At 35.0% G+C, this 20,261-nt stretch overlaps 1 protein-coding gene across 4 annotated transcripts in view; it reads left to right on the top strand.

Moving 5' to 3' along the window:
• Positions 1-20,261, top strand: part of LOC106674098 (histone-lysine N-methyltransferase ash1) — a 136,731-nt gene that overhangs the window by 27,136 nt on the left and 89,334 nt on the right. Inside the window, exon 2 of one of the 4 annotated variants that reach the window (XM_014406589.2) lies at positions 11,697-11,980. The exons of 2 other annotated variants lie outside the window; for them this stretch is intronic. In XM_014406589.2, the coding sequence (XP_014262075.1) occupies positions 11,741-11,980 (240 nt within the window). In that variant the 5' untranslated portion in view covers positions 11,697-11,740. Of the gene's footprint in view, positions 1-11,579; positions 11,981-20,261 lie in introns of those variants that run through there. One more of the 4 variants, XM_024226057.1, reaches the window with a different exon arrangement.

Here is a 20,261-nt window from a genome sequence, read left to right as displayed (position 1 = left end):
AAAAACTGTCAAAATCACTCCTTCACTTTTTCACACACATTCATAGTCTCACAAAAACAGTCAGTCTGACATACTCAATTAATATTACTTTACTCATTCACACACACATAATCAATCTCTCTCATATTCACCTTCTCTCACAAACGCTTACAATCATTCCTTCACACTCACTCACAATAATTCAATCTCACTGACAGTCAAAATTACGCTCTCTTACACTCACTCACCTACTCAAGCAAAACCTCTCGTAACCTGTCATTATCACTTCTTCACACTCATTCACTCCCCTACTCATTACAAACACACTCATAATTACCCTCTTTCACTCTCAATCATTTCCTTAATCACACACAAACTCTCATACTTACCTTCTACCATAATCACTTGATCAAACAGTCCCGATTGTCTCACAATAACCACACTCACAAACACATTAATAATCACACTCTCACATTCACTCATCTTACTCTCACATAAACTCATCAATACTTAATTAACTAATTCGGAGAATTACAGGAGAGAATAAATGATCTTGTTGTTTTCTAAAAAAAGGTTAAATTCCAGTTTGGATGACTGTATGTTAATATTTTGTATACAAAAGAAGTGGTTATTATGAGGCTATAGCATAATAAAATATGTAACAGTAAAGGTCAAAATTTACCCCAAATTGACAGTTTGTCTCCCTTTCGTAAAAAGTTCCCACAGCCGGTTCGGGCCGCATCCAGTGCACGGTGGCTTGCATTTATTTAGACCCAGGGGAGTCTATTAGAGGGGGGTCCCTCTTTTTTCCCTTTTGTACCGAGGAATAAAAGCGTCCCGGGCAGATCTACCACTCAGAGGCAGGTTGAATTCTCATGGGATGCCCGTTAATTCGATTCACCTTTGTTTAAATAGATGAGCGAACCGAAGGGTGAAAGCATTGTGATGTTTCATCGATGAATATGAGGTTGATGGTTACTATACCAAACTAGATGTCGGAAGTTCGATAAAAAACGATACGAATCTCTGGCCTGAATCGCTGTAGGACAGTCAACCGTGCTATCTATCTTGATATTGTGATTAATAAACGATCAAACTATTTAGATGTAGTTTGGTCGTTTCCGGTCATTTTGGTCCGACTATCCTCTAGTTGCTAGATATAAAGGCTCTGAAGGTGACAAAAGATATCTGACAGACGAAAACAGCGAGGGTTGATCAAAAATGATCTAAAACGATCAAACAAGTTCATCAGCGAGTTATTATTTCTCAGTACTTTATTTGTTGATGATGGTCTGCGAATCGGTGAACTCATGGTATAGGATGACTTAATGGGTCCGTCTTTACTTGCGGGTTTGTTGAATTACTCAAACGCGTTTCGGCATCGCTCCATCTTCAGTGATGAACTATTTGGTTTTCAGGATAATCCTACAGTCAAATAATTTTCGTATTTCCGATAGCACATAAGTGTTCATGTAGTAGTCTGTTTTGATGATGAAAGTTGTTCTTATTTAAAACTCGTCTCAAGTGATCGTTGGTTCTTTTTTCATTTCACGTTGGCGTTGCAAGACAAGCATAAAATCGAACGTGCAGTTTCTCCGCCGCCTGCTCCCTGGAATTGATTCCGGTGGGTGTGGGTGTAAACAAACGAGGGGCCGGCTGTTTACTACGGCTTGATGCGCAGTTCATTGCCTGATCCGGTCACCTTTTTTCCCTTCATCCATTCACCGGCACCCTCACAAACGAGGGTGTGTGTCGCATCTGTCATATACTCCGACTATTGGACACCAGTCCCCCCGCACACTTTTCCTAACAATCGGGAATTGGGCCAAATTGGAAAATTACCTTTTAATTTGAACGAGTTAATTGGAAACGTTACCTTGAAATGTTTTTAAAGTATGACGTGCAACATTAGAATGCATAATTTATGCACTTACACATTTCGAGTAACTTAAAAAAAGTGAAGCCATATTTTGCTCAGTGGTAATAATTGAACATATTTATTATTATTTTTATCTAATTTTTTTGGTTGATATGAAAAAATGTGCCACGACTGGGATTCGAACCTACCCAGATTAGATTGAAAATAAAAAGAGGGAAAATTCGAACGGTTGTAGGTTGTGATGAGGAGTTAGTGTCCGAGGGGATCAAGTCACCATAGCTCAAGTAGTTAGAGCGTCGGATTAGGCCGAAGGTCGTGGGTTCGAATCCCTCTCGTGACACTAGCTTTTTCATCTCAACCAAGTAACTTAAATAAAAAGAATAATTAAATGTTAATGCGACTTGAAATTTATTGAAGATTAAATACGTGCGTCTGATCCGCGGCAAGATGATCAGGGTCAAACGGGAAATTTTCTAAACCTGTCAGACTGCTTCATCTTTTTTCAAGTTTGATCTAGTGTTGTCCTCCTTATCTAAGTTTTGTTTATTGCCATTCCAAAAACATTCCAGACACATTTTTAATAATTAATCTGCCAGGGGTATACCGACCAAGCGATAATCATCTATGGTCGTCTATTCGGCTGGAATTTTACAGGGAAGAAATAAATCTTTTGCACACTTTTTTTTTGGTTATTAGCACATATGAAGAGAAGTATAAACTTACGAAAGATAGTTTTTTTTGTAATCGCGTCCTTGCAAGGTCGATGCCTCGAAATCCTCGAATGTTTTTCGCCTTCGTCCATCGTTTGTACGTCGACTTGGAATAAATCAACGGTTCAAAAGGGGGAAAAAAATTAACCATAAATCATCGCCGGCCAGATGGAACTTTTGACGCTTTCGGCTTTGATTTAAAACGACGGATCGGGTGAGATAAGTGTGTTCGCAGAGGTTTGTCACTCTTTCACAATCGGCCTTACGAAATCAGACAGACGTCTAAACCAGACTGACATTTGTACAAACAGAAAGAACTGATTTCTTTATTTATCCCTCTATCGAAAAGAATCATGAATCATGTACATATACACATGTTGTTACATTGGTAGAAATTTCTTACGCAGAAAATTTTATGATTTCAAGTCGAATCTGGTAGGAAAAGTTACAAAAATATTTCATAAAATAATCTCTCTCTCACTCTCATTCTCACTCTCTATATCTATCTACTACCTACCTACCTAACTCTCTCTCTCTCTCTCTCTCTCTCTCTCTCTCTTTCCCTTTCTCTTTCTCTCTTTCTCTCTCTCCTACCTGAAATTATTTAAGTGTATACATTTCTGTTCAAAATGCTACAAACTAAAAACCCGTCCAGCACGTTTCATGATTTTAAATTTCAATGCAATATCAATAACATTTTTACCAGTATGGCTAATTACTTAATTAATTTACCAAAACACAGAACAGAAACGTAACAATTTATTTTAAATAAAAACTTCGCAACTCAATACCGAAATTTATAGTTTAAAAAAAGCAGAAAATCATTCAAAGTAAAAATTATTAATTAAATATATTGAATATAATACTGCAAATTAATATTTACTCTTATTTAATATTTACGTAGTTAACATTAAATGTATTGGTACAATTTTTTATTATTTTCTTTTCTATAATATACTTTTACATTAACTTGTAAAACGTTAATAATCATTTTATTAGTATTTTGTTTCATTTTTAAATCGTAAAATTATGCTCCAATTTTAGAAGGTTCTATTCTAGTTTTTAAGAATCTTACGAAAATTCTATATCTAATTTTTGTACTCAACAATAATATGCCCTGTATAAAAATATAACTTCTAAGTTCAACTTACTTTCACTTTATTCATTTATTTCAGTTGATTTTACAATAATTTGTTATTTCTATTTTATATCTGTTGCGACTATAACACAAATATTATAATTGTAATTAAACGTTAAAAGTAAGAAACGTCGTAGAGACCTAACTTTTGCGTGTATTTTAATAAGTAAATCGTTAATCTCTCTCTCTCTCTCTTTCTTTCTCTCTCTATCTCCCTTTCTTTCTCTCTCTCTCTCTCTCTCTCTTTCTTTCTTTCTTTCTTTCTTTCTTTCTTTCTTTCTCTATCTCTCTTTCTCTTTCGCTCCTTCGCTCACGAATAATCTTTCTCTCCTCTATCTCTAATAATCTTTTTCTAATCTCCCTCTTTCCTCTAATATTTTTTCCCTTTTCTCTATAATAATCACCCTCTTTCGTCTCTCCTCTCTCTCACTCTTCACTTTCTGTCTTTGTCTCTGTCTGTCTCTCTCTCTCTTTCTCTTTTTCTTTCTTTCTCTTTCTATCTTTCCGTAATCTCCACGCTGTATTGTACCTCTGCCCCCCCTCCAAATGACAACAATTTTAATAATCTACATACTTCCTTTTGTACACATATTTTGAAATTGCATATTAAATCTATAATAGAAACTTTCTTCTGTTTTAAATTTTACAACGATAACAGAAATTTGTCAAGTCACGGGGAAAAATAGATACGCAGATGGAATGTCGAATGACGCTGTCTCGGATGCCTAATGTTCGCCATGTGCACATTTTTATTATTCATGCGCAATAAAGCCTGATGCAACGCGCCTGGAGCGCTACGAAAAACAGACAATTAACAATCGACACACGTGGTCGTCACGAAAAGTGACACGGCTCATAAACAATCCGAAATAGAGGGGAAAAAAGTAGAAATAGGAAAACTAAAAAGACAAACATCGCAATGATTGAAAATAGGAGTTTTTTTAATACCTTTCACTTTCTAGGTCAATTGTTAATTAATTATTAATTACACGAACAATTTGTGTTGTTTAGAAATATCTCTTCATTCCTCGGTGCATTTTGCGTGTGCAAGTTCACCCCGTTTCAGACTTGCGCCTGGATTCGTTCAGTTGCTAGATGTTGCGTAACGTCTCGCTCGACTCTAGGCTATTTATTGATCCGCACTGACCTATCCTGTATTCTGAGGGTTGACGAGTTATATTGAAAATAACGCCCTCTTTAAATATAAAAGGTGTGAAACATGTCGATAATTCAGCTGCTTAAATTTTTAATTGGTGTAATATTAATAATGAGGGAAGGTTAGGTGATGATAAACATAGGTCATTGCCGTCCCTTTGCCTGTATCTCTTTCTATCATTTCACGATATTTTTCAGCCTCCATACATTTGAGCTCTCGTTCTATTACTGACTCTCTGTTTTTGTTGGAAAACTAAGCCGATATCTTAAAATTCTAGCCTCTCATTTGTAGCTTAGGCTGTCACCTACAGAATAGACACACATATATACATCACCATAAATTTACTTGGATGTGTTAAACCACTCCATTCTCGCTAATAAGTTACTTATACTTATTTACTTAATAAGTTACTTGCTGTTAACCTGTGTATGCATTGTATGGCACATTGTAGTTGAAAAAATGTCATCCCAATCGATTCTTCGGCAATTTATTGAGACTTTTTTATTTTTTTGTGAATATCTTCCCTTCTCTAAATTTAAGTAAGCACTCATCCCCCGGTGGAAAAAAATAGTCTTAAAACGCAGATAAACGTTTCATTCCTTTCTAGATCTGACGTCTTGTGTTTTTAACCGACATTAATCCGCCTAATGGCCCGGGGCTGGCCCTGCGCCACCAGAGTTCATTTTATAAATTGAACTTTTCCACACCCTCTTTAAATAAAAAGTCTTGCTTTTAGCCATGCGCCCTTTAATTTATACGCTTTACAGCGTTAACAGAAATTCGAGAAATTGGAATGAATGCATTTGACAAACAGTTAATGTAGACTGGTATCGGCTTTTATAATTAAAAAAAAGTCGGAAATATCGCGCCAGAAATAAAAGAACAAAATCGGGTTTCTAAAAACGAAATGAATAATTAAGTCGCGGAAGTTAAAACATATTTTACATTTTATTTAAACATTTTGATGAAATTTACACTTTAAAATCCTATAATACATTGGATTGTAGAGATATTCCCTTCAATTGCTTAATGTATTTTTTAATTATTAGACTGTATAAATTTCTCTTATTTTTTAATGGTTTCTCTATTTTTTTATTTTAGTAGTGTATACACATTTCCCTCATTTTCTTAATAGTTTGTATATTTTTATTTATTGGGCTGTAAACATATTTGACTTATTTTCTTACGGTTTCTCTATTTTTTTTATTTTATTTGTGTATACATATTTCCCTCATTTTCTTAATGGTTCGTTTATTTTTAATTATTGGGCTGTAAACATATTTAAATTATTTTCTTACGTTTTCTCTATTTTTTATTTTATTTTAGTAGTGTATACATATTTCCCTCATTTTCTTAAGGATTCGTTTATTTTTAATTACTGGGCTGTAAACATATTTAAATTATTTTCTTACGTTTTCTCTATTTTTTATTTTATTTTAGTAGTGTATACATATTTCCGTCATTTTCTTAATGGTTCGTTAATTTTTGATTATTGGCCTGTAAACATATTTCTCTTATTTTCTTATGTTTTCTCTATTTTTTTATTTTATTTTAGTCGTGTATACATATTTCCCTCATTTTCTTAATGGTTCGTTTATTTTTAATTATTGGGCTGTAAACATATTTACCTCGTTTACTTAATGGTTTGTGTATTTTTGAATTATTGGACTGTATACATATTTCTCATATTTTCTTAATGGTTTCCTTTTTTTAAATTTTAGGAGTGAATACATATTTCCCTCATTTTCTTAATGGTTCGTTTATTTATAATTATTGGGCTGTAAACATATCTCACTTATTTTCTTATGGTTTCGCTGTTTTTTAAATTTTTGTAGTGTGTACATGTTTTCCGAATTTTGTTAATGGTTTGTTTATTTATAATTATTGGGCCGTAAACATATTTACCTCGTTTACTTAATGGTTTGTGTATTTTTGAATTATTAGACTGTAGACATATTTCTCTTATTTTCTTAATGGTTTCTGTATTTTTTAATTATTAGACTGTACATATTTCCCATATTTTCTTAATGGTTTGTCTATTTTTAATTATTGGGCTGTTTACGTATTTCCTTCGTTTTTTCAATAGTTTGTGTACTTTTTAATTATTAGGCAGGGGGGGTAAGGTTCGCTTACTGAAAGAATTAGTAATTATTTTCGTATGGTCTTAAGAAGCCAATTACTTTATTTAAAAAAATCAAATCAATACAAAATCATTTGTTTTGATTTTTTATTTAATTTTTGACTGTAATTAATTTTTATATAGTTTTTAAGAACCCAATTACTTTATGTTTAAAACAAATTATAACAAGAACAATTTTACAAGTTTAATTTTTATATGATTTTTAATTTTTAAATTAATTTTCATATAACAATTTTTAATTCAAAATGAATCCTTATTCAGATCAAATGACCGCTTCTTAATTTCAAATTACCTTATTTTATTTCAAAATTAACCCATTTTTTAAACATCAAAACAACCATCTTAGGAGATGATGATATAAAATGTAATCACGGAAAGTAAAATTCCTCCATTGTAAAAAAGTAATACTTATGCTCTTAAGAAGAATTAGAAAATTAAAAATGGCAAAAAATAAATTTTAAATCCAGTAATTCTGCCTTTAATTTAACTTAAGCTATTTTAAAAAATAAATATTCAGAAATCGTGAGATGCGTTCTGGTGTGATGTAGGTTTCAGAAAAACATTTTCTTTATGGTGCTAACGTTTCGATCTTTATTGAGATCATCTTCAGGGCCTGGGATTTACAAACATTGTTTACATTTAACAAATACATGTAGAATATGGAAAAAAGTGAATTTATACAAATGTTAAATGGAAACAATGTTTGTAAATCCCAGGCCCTGAAGATGATCTCAATTAAGATCGAAACGTTGGCACGATCAAGAAAATGTTTTTCAGAAACCTACATCACACCAGACCGCATCTCACGATTTCTGAATAATTATCGATTAACGGTCACTAATCACCACTCATTAAAATACAAAGTAATTGGGCTCTTAAAAACCATTTGAAAATCACTTACAATTAAAATAAAAACTTTGTAAAATAAAATATATGAAGGACGGATTCTACCTTTAATTTGGAAAATGTGAGCAATTGTGGTTTTTATATTTAATTTTACTTTACGTGCTTACATCTCAGTTATGTACGTTTTTAAAATGTGAAAAGAAAGGGTTAATATAAATTTAAAAATTGTATTTGAAATTAAATAGTGTTAGTTTGACGGAAAAAAAGCTATAAATAGTGCAATACCGTTTCATGCCGCTCAGGCCTGTTAGATAAATTACAATACAGCTTTATTGTCAAAATTATCAATTGAAGATCCCCTCGGAAGCCACAAATTGGTCAAATTGCCATAATAAGGGGAAACAAAGGCGGTCGGCAATTCGGTAGGACACGCGAGCCCTTTTGCGGCCAGGCCCACGGCCCTGAGGATTGGGGTAGGTCCGTGGGTCGTCGGTCTCGCCCGCATAACTCACACCATGGCCATCTGATGGCGGCCCACAATTGCAAGTCAATTGAGAGGATACGGGGCTTTTTATTGACCCAGGTCCCGGATCAATTTAACCGAGGGGGCCGGTTAATTAACTGGGTTTTATTCAGTGGTAAAACCGCCGACTTAGATTTACCGACGATGATTGGCAGTTTAATGTTTTTATAAAACGGCTTAACTTTATTACTTACGCTTTACTTTAGGCTTTTTGTTAAACCAAATGCTTTGGCAAAACATCAATACTTTATTATTACCGTTTAATGCAGTTACTTCAATTATCAGCATTAAACAGTCGAACGTGAACATATATTACAAAAACCTGAGTAGTCAACAAGTGAGGCATGCATAGTGTTCCTTAAATTTCAGTTCTGAATGGATTGAATTCGGCAAACATTCTTAAAATTATGATATTCCTTGGTCTTCGTGGTGATCTCCTTCTAGTTTGGTTATCCTTCTTCCTGTGCAATTCTCCAGCCTGCGAGATGAAGGTCGTGTATTTAAATCATTAACGATAATTTTGGTTGGGAAATTCTCGCTGTCTTGGTTGGAGAAAAAAGACCTGGATAGAGAAATATCACAAATTAATACAGCGAGGCTGGTCCGTCATCCTAATATGCTTGTTATGTTTGGTTTTGCCTGACAGACGTTTTCAGTAGTTGGTGTCGATGGTCTGCGAGTTGAACAGATCGACATAACCAATTTCTTGGATTACGAGATGGCACGAAGTAAAAAAAAAGGAATAAAACTTAACAAAGCGAGAAAATGTTCATTAGAGTCAATATCTTGTATATTATATATGAACTTTTAGTTTGGTCTTTCCGAACATCCTGGCCTGCTTAACAAAGCGAGAAAATGTTCATTAGAGTCAATATCTTGTATATTATATATGAACTTTTAGTTTGGTCTTTCCGAACATCCTGGCCTGCCTGTCCTCGATGGTTTGGTTCGTTCAATTCAATTTTTTTAGCCCTGTTTCTTTGATATGTGTAGAAAAAGTAAACGATGAATTAATGATCTCGATGTTTTGAGGCGGTCGGTCATGTAATGAGCTTTGTTAGTTTTTTTAGCCCTGTTTCTTTAAATTTTAGAAAAAGTAAAGGATGAATTAATGATATTGATGGTTTATGGCGGTCTGTCTTGTAATGAGCTTTTTTAGTTTTTTTAGCCGTTTCTTTTATATGTTTAGAAAAGTCAAGTTTGAATTAATGATATTGATGTTTTGTGGCGGTCGGTCATGTAATGAGCTTTGCTAGTTTTTTAGCACTGTTTCTTTTATATGTTTAGAAAAAGTAAAGGATGAATTAATGATATTGATGTTTTGAGGCGGTCGGTCATGTAATGAGCTTTGTTAGTTTGTTTAGCCCCGTTTCTCTTATATGTTTAGAAAAAGTCAAGTATGACTGATATTGATGTTTTGTGGCGGTCTGTCATGTAATGAGCTTTGCTATTTTTTTTTAGCACTGTTTCTTTTATATTTTTAGAAAAAGTAAAGGATGAATTAATGATCTCGATGTTTTGAGGCGGTCGGTCATGTAATGAGCTTTGTTAGCTTTTTTTTAGCCCTGCTTCTTTTATATGTTTAGAAAAAGTAAAGGATGAATTAATGATATTGATGTTTTGTTGTGGTCTGTCATGTAATATAGTTTGGTCATCCGGGACGGTCTAGTCTCGCTGGTTTGTTTCTGTCAGATGGCAATATTTTTTTCTGCATCTTTAGTGATGAATCTTTTAAAATTTGCCTATTAACTAACGTTTGGCCAACACAAACCCACCTCTGAAGATGAGAAATATCTTAGGTATAAAGAAGAATTATCCATTATATAATCAACCCAATCGTTTTAAATATATTAAATCGTGTTTGTATTTAATGTAAATTATGCTTGAGGCGTCGGTATTTGTTTATATTCTAATATTGCCTTTGAACAACTGTCCGAGAGGTGTGGAAAAGCCAGGTGAACTTAATAAAAACATTGAAGGGCTTAAATTTCAATTTACTCGAAAGGGAAATGGAAAAAAGCTCTCATCCGAGCTTAATCTCTCTCCGAGAAAAAAGAGGAGATTGTGTTAAAACGTCTTTGTTTTCCACTAGTAGGTCTAGTACTTATTTTTTATTAGGCAATAAAATCCACTTATGCTAATGAAAGTTTTGACGGTTAGTATACCCTATCCTACCGGCGTTGTGATTAAATAAACATTTATCAGGATTATTTATTAAGATCTTCTTCTTGACATTCTTGACCAACCAGAAATATGTCACCATGGTATCATTTTAATTGATCCTTAGATTTTCCATGATAGGAACTAGTCTAGGAGGAATTTAAATCTTTAAGGCTTTCTTTCTTTTTCTGCCGGGGCTTTTTGAAAGTCATCTTATTAGCGGCGAGAATTAACTAAAGCCTCAGGGATGCCTGCCAAAAGGCGCCGTCCATCTGGAATGGGATCAAAAAACCCCGAGTTTACAGCACAATCTAAGCCTGGATTGTCAAATAGACCTGGTTTAGAGATATAAATGTCTCGTGTAGCATAAAGACGTCCTCGATTTGATTATTTTTTTATTTTTATTAAAGACACATACTGATGTGACACAAGTTGATCAGGAAGTATATCTTGGGCTTTAAAATATAGTTCTCAACAAACTAAGTGCACGCTTTAAATTGTAAATGTGCTGTTTTTCTTAAGAATGTTTTGCCAGGTTGTCAGAGTAGTTTACAGAACACATCTTTTATCCTTACAATCTAAAGTAATAATGATTGTTATTTCATTCTTTAGTAGCTAGCGTATATACATGAGACGGATGTTCATTCCGTTTATTTTATTTTTTGGCCACTAGTTTGTAATTTAAAACAATATATTTTTTTAATCGGCGAATGAGGATAGAGACATTTTTGGACTTGAAAGTAGCATTAATTAATAGTAATTAATATTTTTATTAACTAGATAAATAAGTATTAGATTTATATTTACTCGTTTAAACTGGAGTTTTGATTATTTATGTCGATTACTACTTAATATTCTCAAACGGGTTTTGGCATTCTTGAAAGTCCTTGAACTGTGTCTTACCAATAAATATTCTTTGTCTGTGGCTTTTTTCTCTTTTCATTAATACAGCTTTAGAAAAAGGTTTAAAAAAATAACCAGCTCTCGCATTTGTTTCTTTATTATTAATACATTTCAAGAGTTTTAACCTATACATTGAAAATCGTTTGGTCCTCCGGGTCGGATATTCTCCAGATCCGGTGCATTTTCTGAATTTCCTTTAAAATCCAAGAGTTCGCTTTGAAATTACCGTCGAAACAAGGAGGATTCATGACAAATCCTGCAGGCGATCTATCACCGGAGTCGCCCTGGCGCCGACAGGAGCAGCGGATGGTCGAAGAAGTCCCTTGGGGTAGATATGACTGCCAAAAGAGGGGCATGGATTTCTGGGAGATTTTCACCGGTGTCATCAAACACCAGCCGGCACCCCAGCCCCAGTTCCAGCTTCAGCACCACCAACAGATCATCCTCCAGGCGCCGATTCAGACCCAATTCTACCAACAGGCCGCCCCAGTATTCTACACAACGAGTACACCGTTCATTCAGTACCAACAGCAACCCATTTATACGGTGAGCCCCAACAAATTGCAACATGCTCTTATTTTTATGGTCGCCCATGTCATTTGACTAAAATGCAGAACTAAACAGTGTGGTTTCACTAATTAGTCAGACCTCGGTCTTATCCTACCCACTAAAGCTAGGTTGATAAGGACGTTCAAAAAGCGCTTTTATTTTATACTTTTATAAAAATTTTATTAGTAAGGCAATAGAGTTCTCAAAATTACTCCATCGGCCCTCACACTATACATACAGGCTAATAATTACACATAAACTTACAATAAATGAAACACATGAAAAACCTGATTTGTACGTACAATATCAAGAAAAACAACCGTCTTCCTTCTAATAATCGGAAAAAGTCATCTTAGGACTCACTGGGTGCATGATTCTTATATCTGGTGGCATTCCTATATGCCCACTATATGATGCCAAGGAATGACACGTGATTATAAGCAAGCGCTTTGGCCCAAAATTACGTATCAGTTTTTGAACAGTCCAGACTTTATTATGAGTCGGGAAGAACTATAGCAGGTGGTTTAGGAACTTTCTTGAGTGCTTAAGGCATATAAGGCACGTCATATGCATTCACGCTAATAAATACACTCATCTCAAGAAACGTTTAAAATACGAAAAAAAGTGATTTGTACAATCAATATCATGAAGAACCACCCTGTTTCCTCCAACCAACAGAATTAGTGACCGAAAGACTCGCTGACACGAAGAATTCCCATATCGGGTCGCACTGTATATGGAGTCAATGAATGACACGTTGAATGGAGATATATCTGCCTTCTGATTACATATACGTGTTCCAAAGTAAGTGTCCGAATGTCAACCGTGTATGGCCTATTCTAAGTCGGATGAGAGCGATATCAGGGACTAAACTCTGTCCTAGTATGGTTTTTATGTACAGCATTTCTACTTTCTTTGTATTTAGAGCCAACACAACACCCTGCGACAGCAACATTACATACTCCAAAAGTGAGTTACTGTGTGCCAAACTTGGCCTATTCTTAGTCAGTCGAAGATTATTGCTCTTTTACTATTCAGGGCCAATTGAAGTTCGATGAAGTCAACATTCCACCAAGGACTCTCTCATAATGCACAATCACGCTAATAAATACAATTATTGTCACGATACATTTAACACTCTACATACACTTTAAAAAAATACCCCTGTTTTTGTTAGAACAAATAGTTTGAATCTGGAGGCATCAGACAATTCAAAACATTGAGGGTAACAAAGGTTGTAATATACTTTTTTGAGGTCGACAGAGTTGATGATCATATAATTTGGTCATTTCTGCCTGCCTATCTTCGTTTTGGTATGAAAAACCTTTTCGGATTTTAGCTTGTTCAGTGGTTGGTTTAGGCGATTAGAAAGGCATGGAAACTTATTAGAAAATTGTAGGCTCAAAACCAACCGATGGACTGGAAGAAAGGCAGACCAAAATGATCAGAAATGACCAAGCTAGAATGTATACAAAGCTAGTAATGTTTGATTTCTTGTTGAGGCCTGCGAGGCGATGACACTTCAGCTTGGTTGTTTCCGATCATTTCTTTCTTACATGCTCACTGTCTCAGACTGTCATACCCGTTCAAGTATTTCAACGATGGTTGTAAGAACAGTTAGGCGACATACTAGGAAATTATGGGAATCAGGAATACAGTGGAGTGACCAAGACTGCGAGGATAGACATACGACCAAGTTATAAAATGTACCAAGGTATTTGTAAGACTTTTCTTGAGGTCTGTAGGCTGATGAAAACATTAGCTTGGTTGATTTCGGTCTTTCTACCCTCGCTGTCTCACACTGTCGTACATGTTCATGCATTTCACTATTTTCAATGAATAATGAGGGTTATAAGAATCATATTGGAAAGCTGGAACAAATTTCATAGCACCCTTCAATCGATTTGGTCAATATATAATAAATTTGTTATTCAGAAAATTGTATAATTTACCCATTTTTTTTTATTTTATAAGTGCTATAAACGGGTATATTTCATTGTTGATTTCTATTGTTTACCGGATATTCAGTAGCAACACTTTTGTTTCCCACAAGGTTGGTCGTTTCAAAAGACCTTTTGTTTCTTTTGTTTAGTGTTTAAGAAAGATATGTAAATCACCATCTTTCCAGGAGGGATTTTTTTACCATTTTGTTTCTGTTTTATTTTATATTATTTACGTTTTTGTTTTTTCATCAATGGTCTCGATCAAGGCCGACCGGTCCGAGGGCATTAAACATCAAAACACACCTCAATTTATCCAGATTAGTTTTGTCGAAGAACAATTTGTGTAAGATGTTTTGCGGTACGAGGGAACAGGTAATTCGAGTAGCGTTGCATTATAAGATCGAGTTAGCCAACCAGACGTGAACATACACTTTCACACTAACCGGCCCACGCAAGAGCTCAATCGGGATTTAGTTAATAGTTAGATACATCTATTTGATACTTAGATGCCCCCACTTGGTACAAGTTTAACCGAGTCAAACCAGTTTTCCCCTCCAGATTAACAGGCAACACGGCGTTCCATTTGTCTCATTAACGGAAAAAGGTGGTTCAATTAAAATAATACCTTGTTTCCGCCTTGCACCAGCGTAAATATGTTCATGACGGGTTTTCACAGCACACAGTTAGCACTACACAAGGGTTGCCTGACCACTTAATTTCTGATAGGATTATTGGGAAGAATGGAGTTGCATCCTTAAGTTTGAAAAGGATTACTGTGGGTGAAGTGGAATTTAGGGTATTTGGTTTATGACAGGTCGTGGACGAAAGGAACGTATGATTTACGATATTTAAGATTAGTGATCTGTCGTCAATATTTTAGGAGGGTATCGTACATGATTTGGTATACAGGTTGTCCCGCATACAAAGTCAAAGGAGGTTATCCTACATAATTTAATGTATAGGTTGTCCCATGAACAGACGTCAATATATTTCTGGAGGTTATCGTACATGATTGGATTGTCCCGTGGACAGCTGTCAATATATAAGGAGGTTATCGTACATGATTTGAAATTCAGGATGTCCCGTGAAGAGCCGTTAATTTTTCAGGAGTTCCCTAACTTCCCTAGAAATTGATTATTCGATGGTCGATATATCTTTCCAAACGTTATTGCACATTATTGAATATTCAACGCGTACCGTTACAGACGTCGATATTTAAGTTCATCCAACACGTCAAATTCAATTAAAAAGCCAGTTATCCATAGCCTGATTCTCTGTTGTATTCGAGATATTTCACTTTTCTGGTTACTTCAACCTTTCACAACTTTATTCCATAAAGTCTCCCGTATCTCATAAATTCATTATACAAATAGAGAGAGCATTAAATTTTTAATACTAACCTTAAGCGAACAATACGCTGCAGTAAAATGTACCAGGAAGCAGGGAGGAAATTTACTTTGTACAGTCTTCCCAAACATGAAAATAGGATTTGAGGATAAGGTAGGTCAGGGATTTGTGCTTCATTGTACTTCACTAGCAATCTATCGTTCCATATTTATCAAAGCTTGCGAGATGTGATTGAATATTCAAGCGCAGGATTATTTAAGCTCAAGGTCTGTGCACACCCAAATTGATGGGTTGTGGTTAAAAAAATTCAAATTTGTCATGCTTTTTTAAAATTCATGACAAATACACTCATTTCGAAACGTAACATATATCATTGTCAGATCTTGGTAAATATTTTTAAAAGAAAAGCCTCGTTGCTAAAGGTGTTTATCGCCCGTCACCTGTCGTTACGTACACCGACATATTTTTCAACATCATTGATTTTGATATTTTTGGCTACGGATCGAAGTGGGTGTGGGAGAGGGTGTTTTTTTGTTGTCATGTTTTACGTATGCATAACCGTATGTTGGCCATTTTTATTCGCGTGTTTTGGCACTGGGGAACGAGCGCAACAAATTTAATTTGGCAAACACCGGGGTAATCTGATAGAATTTAACTCGACCTCTATGACGTACTTTAAACCAGGGTGAATTTCCCCTTTGAGAAAAACCTGAGTTTCCCAGAGTGAAGTAATGTTGCCCGAGTGGCGAGGACTTGAGACGAAAGTGATACAAACTTTTTTTTTAATTCACTATTTTTCGTGGTCCGCTTGACCAATTAATATCATTCAATTAATTAAGGTTTTTAGTTGAGATAAAAAAGTCAGTGTCACGAGCGGGATTGAAAAATGGCAAAAAGGAAGGAAAATTCAAAAGGTGGGGTTGAGATGGGAAATTAGTGTCCGAGCGGTCGAAGTCACGATAGCTCATGTGGTAGAGCAGCGGCANGTCCGCTTGACCAATTAATATCATTCAATTAATTAAGGTTTTTAGTTGAGATAAAAAAGTCAGTGTCACGAGCGGGATTCGAACCCACGACCTTCGGCTTCACTTGAAGTCACGATAGCTCAAGTGGTAGAGTAGCGGCGTATCAAGCCGAAGGTGGCACTGACTTTTTTATCTCAACTAAAAACCTTAATTACTTTTTTTAAATTAAATTTTTTTTTTACTTTCCATAATGAGTAACTGTTATCGCATGTCAAGGCATGGTTCATCTGCTTGACCGCTGTGTTATCAACAACTTAAGCTAGGCGCTTATTTCATATTATTTTCCCAATTTTTATCGTACCGGTTTTCTGTAGTGAAGACGTAACACAAAAGGATGGAGTGAAAAAAAAGATGAATCTTATAAAACAGGATGCGTTCGATAATCGGCCTTATTTGATCCCGGGCGTCTTTTGTCCGGCGCGTTGATTGTCATTGTTGTTTCCTCTTTTGAAAAAAAAAAAAAAAAAAAAAAGGAAGAGAACCCGGAAATTAAAACGGCACCGACCCGGTAAAATAATTTTCCCATCCTGGATTGCCGTTGAAGTACCGAAATATTTTCCGAGAAAGCTGAACGTTTTGAATGCAAGTTACCGCCTCCGATTAGCCTGGGGTTGTTTATGGCTTTCTTCAAACTTCCGGGCTCGGAGAAAATGTAATCGATATTTTAAGGCACACGAGCAACGTAATTAGTTTTCTTTTTATAGATTTTGCAAAATCAATAGCAATACTTAACATGGTAAAATTCTTAACAGTATAAAACAGCCTGTTCGTATCAAGGAAATAAGCAAGGCGAGACGAATATACTAATTCTGTCGACCAAACTACCGAAGATAAGCAGATGTGGATTGTTGAAAATGATCAGTCTGCATGCTCACAACCTTGCAGATATCTAAAAGAAATTTCACAAAATATTAAAAGTTACTACTGCCCATATAATTATGTTGTTTTCCGTCATCCTGATAAACATGTTGAGTGATTTATCAGGGATATAACATGGGCGCGACACACACACACTGATGAAGACCAAACTAGCGAAAATAGACAGATTTTATGACCGGAAACAATCACTCTACAGGTTAATCACCCCGCAGACCCAAAGATGAAATCTCATAAAACATTAAGATTACTATTGCAGTGATATTAATTTGGTCTTTTCCCGTCGTCTTTGTTAGCCATGTACTGCAATTTGTCAAGAATATAAGCATGGCGAGACATAAAACTAATGAAGACCAAATTAGCTAGGATAGGCACTGTTGGATAATCAGATATGATCAATCAACAGGTCGTTTGGAACAAGTCGTTGATCGCATCAAGAAGAAATCTAAAGAATATTGGTCTTTAGTCGTCGTTCTGGAAAGCCATGTTCACTGATTTATCATGGTTATAAGCGGGGCGAGACATGATCACTACAGAAGACAGGCCGATTTGGATAGACAGAAACTGCCATTCTATGGGTTCATCAGCCTTGCAGAAAGAAGAAAAAAATCTCACAAAATATTAAAGATTACTACTGCACTGCTATAAATTACTTACTGCTATTAAATTATACCAGTGTTCTCGCGTCGTGCTGGTCAGCCTTGATCAGGGTTATAAGGTGGACGAGACATAAACACTTTTTCCGCTGTTCTGGAATGCCATGTTCAGTGGTTTATAAGGTATATAAGCAGAGCGAGGCACAAACCGTACTGAAGACGAAATTGGCGAGAATAGACAGATATAAATGATCGGAAATGACTATAGATTCATCACTCCACAGACCTCATGAAAAACTTTCATAAAATATAGGTGCAAGATAATACTACACTGTTATATATAAATTAGTTTGGTCTTGTCCCGTCTTTCTGGAAACCATGTCTGTGATTTATCAGGGTTACAAGCTGGGCGAGATCTAAACACTGCTGAAGACCAACTGGCTATGATAAGAAAATCTAGATGATAGGAAGTGATTAATCTAAAGGTTCATCATCAAAAGAAATCTAAAAAATACTAGAGTGATGATTACTATTGCGTTTCAATAAATTACTTTGGTCTTTTCGCGTTGTAATGGTCAACCATGTTCAATGGTTTATCAGAGTTATACACTTCTGAAGATGACCTAGCGAAAAATAATCCCAAACGAATTATTTCCCAGCTTTATTATTTTATCTTTTTAATTAATATTCTTGGATGAATACTTTTACATTATATTTTAAGGCTAAATTTCTGAACTTATGCTACAATCATTGCTTATTTATTTTAAAATAAAGCTTAACGTAAATGTTTTCTTACGAATAAAAATTATACTTTATTGTTGTTAAGTAATGACTAGATATATTTCAGAAAAAAAAAACGCTTTTTCATTTTATTGCCGAGGTTTCGACCTTTACTCAGTATTACATTTTTATTGTATAATTTAAAAAAAATCCTATCAACATCTGTTTGTAATTTACCTACGCCCCTTCAAGATGACCCGAAGAAAGGTCGAAACGTGTAACAGTAAATTGAAAAAGGTGTTTATTATTTTTATTTTTTTAAATACGTGTAACCTGACGGCCTCATACTACTTCTATCACCACGGTCGTGACGTGGTGTTGACCACGGTCGCTAAACAACCCACAAAAATAATAATAAAGCCGAAAGTCGTGGGTTCGAATCCCCATCGTGACATTAACTTTTGCATCTTAACCAATACCTTACATAAAAAGAATAATTAATTGAAAAAAGTAATTTGGTCAATTAGACAACTAAATGGATTAAAAATTATAAATCTAATTTTTATTATTGTGGTCAACTATTTTGTTATGGAGCTATTCATAAATAGGAAAATGAACTACATCCATGGAGGTATAAATAATAATGAAACTACACAAAAATATGTAAAAGTCGAGTTTTAAATACAAAAAAAGCAAAATGGATATTTCTTGGTGAATGAAATCCGCCAGAGCTTCATGGATCATTAAATCTACGATTATGTAACAATACATTGTAAACATGACTCGGCTCGTTTAATGTGGCATCAAATGAGGTGCTTGTGAATAACAATAAATTTATGTTTTTTGTTGGTTTTTTAAAAATATTGTTTATTCACAGTTTTGTCTTTTGTTCCAGGTGAGTCATCCTTCTATACTATGCACTGTTCATAAGGTAAACTTTATTTATATCGGTAATAAATGTTTTTGTGTGAATGACAAGATAAATTCTACGTTAACAAATTCGAATGGTGCCGAATGTAAAGCCATTATTTAAACGGGTAGTTTGAGTGTTGAAAGGATTGAGACGTAAGCAGGTTAGGACAAGGTATCTGCACGGCGGGGCGCCGGGTGGAACAACTGGGCTACTGAAACCGGTTACAACGCCGGCAGCCTTCCGAGGTCCGGCCGTCAAATCCTTGGATTTCCGCTGACCATAAATATACGCTTCCTTCCTTAAACAGTGTTCCGAGTGACATTGAAAGCTTAATGAAAAGTACAAGGTGTAGTTCCGTTTTGGTACTGTATTCCTTGAAACTTTGCCTGCTTAAAAACCCCTACCCTTGACCCTTCTCAAGGTGCACCTTTAGACCGGAGTTTTGTTGTGTATAAATTGCACAAAAGTTCTCGATAATTACTTTGTCGGGTTATATGACTGTTAGAACAAAGCCAAATATTTGATTGTCACAGGGGGTCAATTTTGATCACATCGGTTAATTTTTTTTTTTTACGGTCGTTGGGTAAGTAGAGTAAAAAAATTGAAGAGATTTTGCATAACTGCTGTTTTAAGGTCACGGTTATACATGTTGTCTCTCTACTCAGTGCATAAACTTCACCGAGTTTCCTGAGGAGTTCATAGTGGTTCAGGTTAGAATCCTGCTGACAAATGCTGATAGTTGTAGAAGCCCTAACGTACACATTTTTTAAACTTTTTTTTAAAAATTTATTTGTTACTTATACTTGATCGTTACTATACAAATATATACACATGATTTATGTATCACACAGCACAACA

The sequence above is a fragment of the Cimex lectularius genome, unplaced genomic scaffold, assembly GCF_000648675.2.
Source record: "Cimex lectularius strain Harlan isolate CLEC.00 unplaced genomic scaffold, Clec_2.1 scaffold110, whole genome shotgun sequence".
In the NCBI taxonomy this organism is placed as follows: domain Eukaryota; kingdom Metazoa; phylum Arthropoda; class Insecta; order Hemiptera; family Cimicidae; genus Cimex; species Cimex lectularius.
Note: the sequence above shows the minus strand (reverse complement) of the source record. Positions and strands in the feature narration are given on the sequence as shown.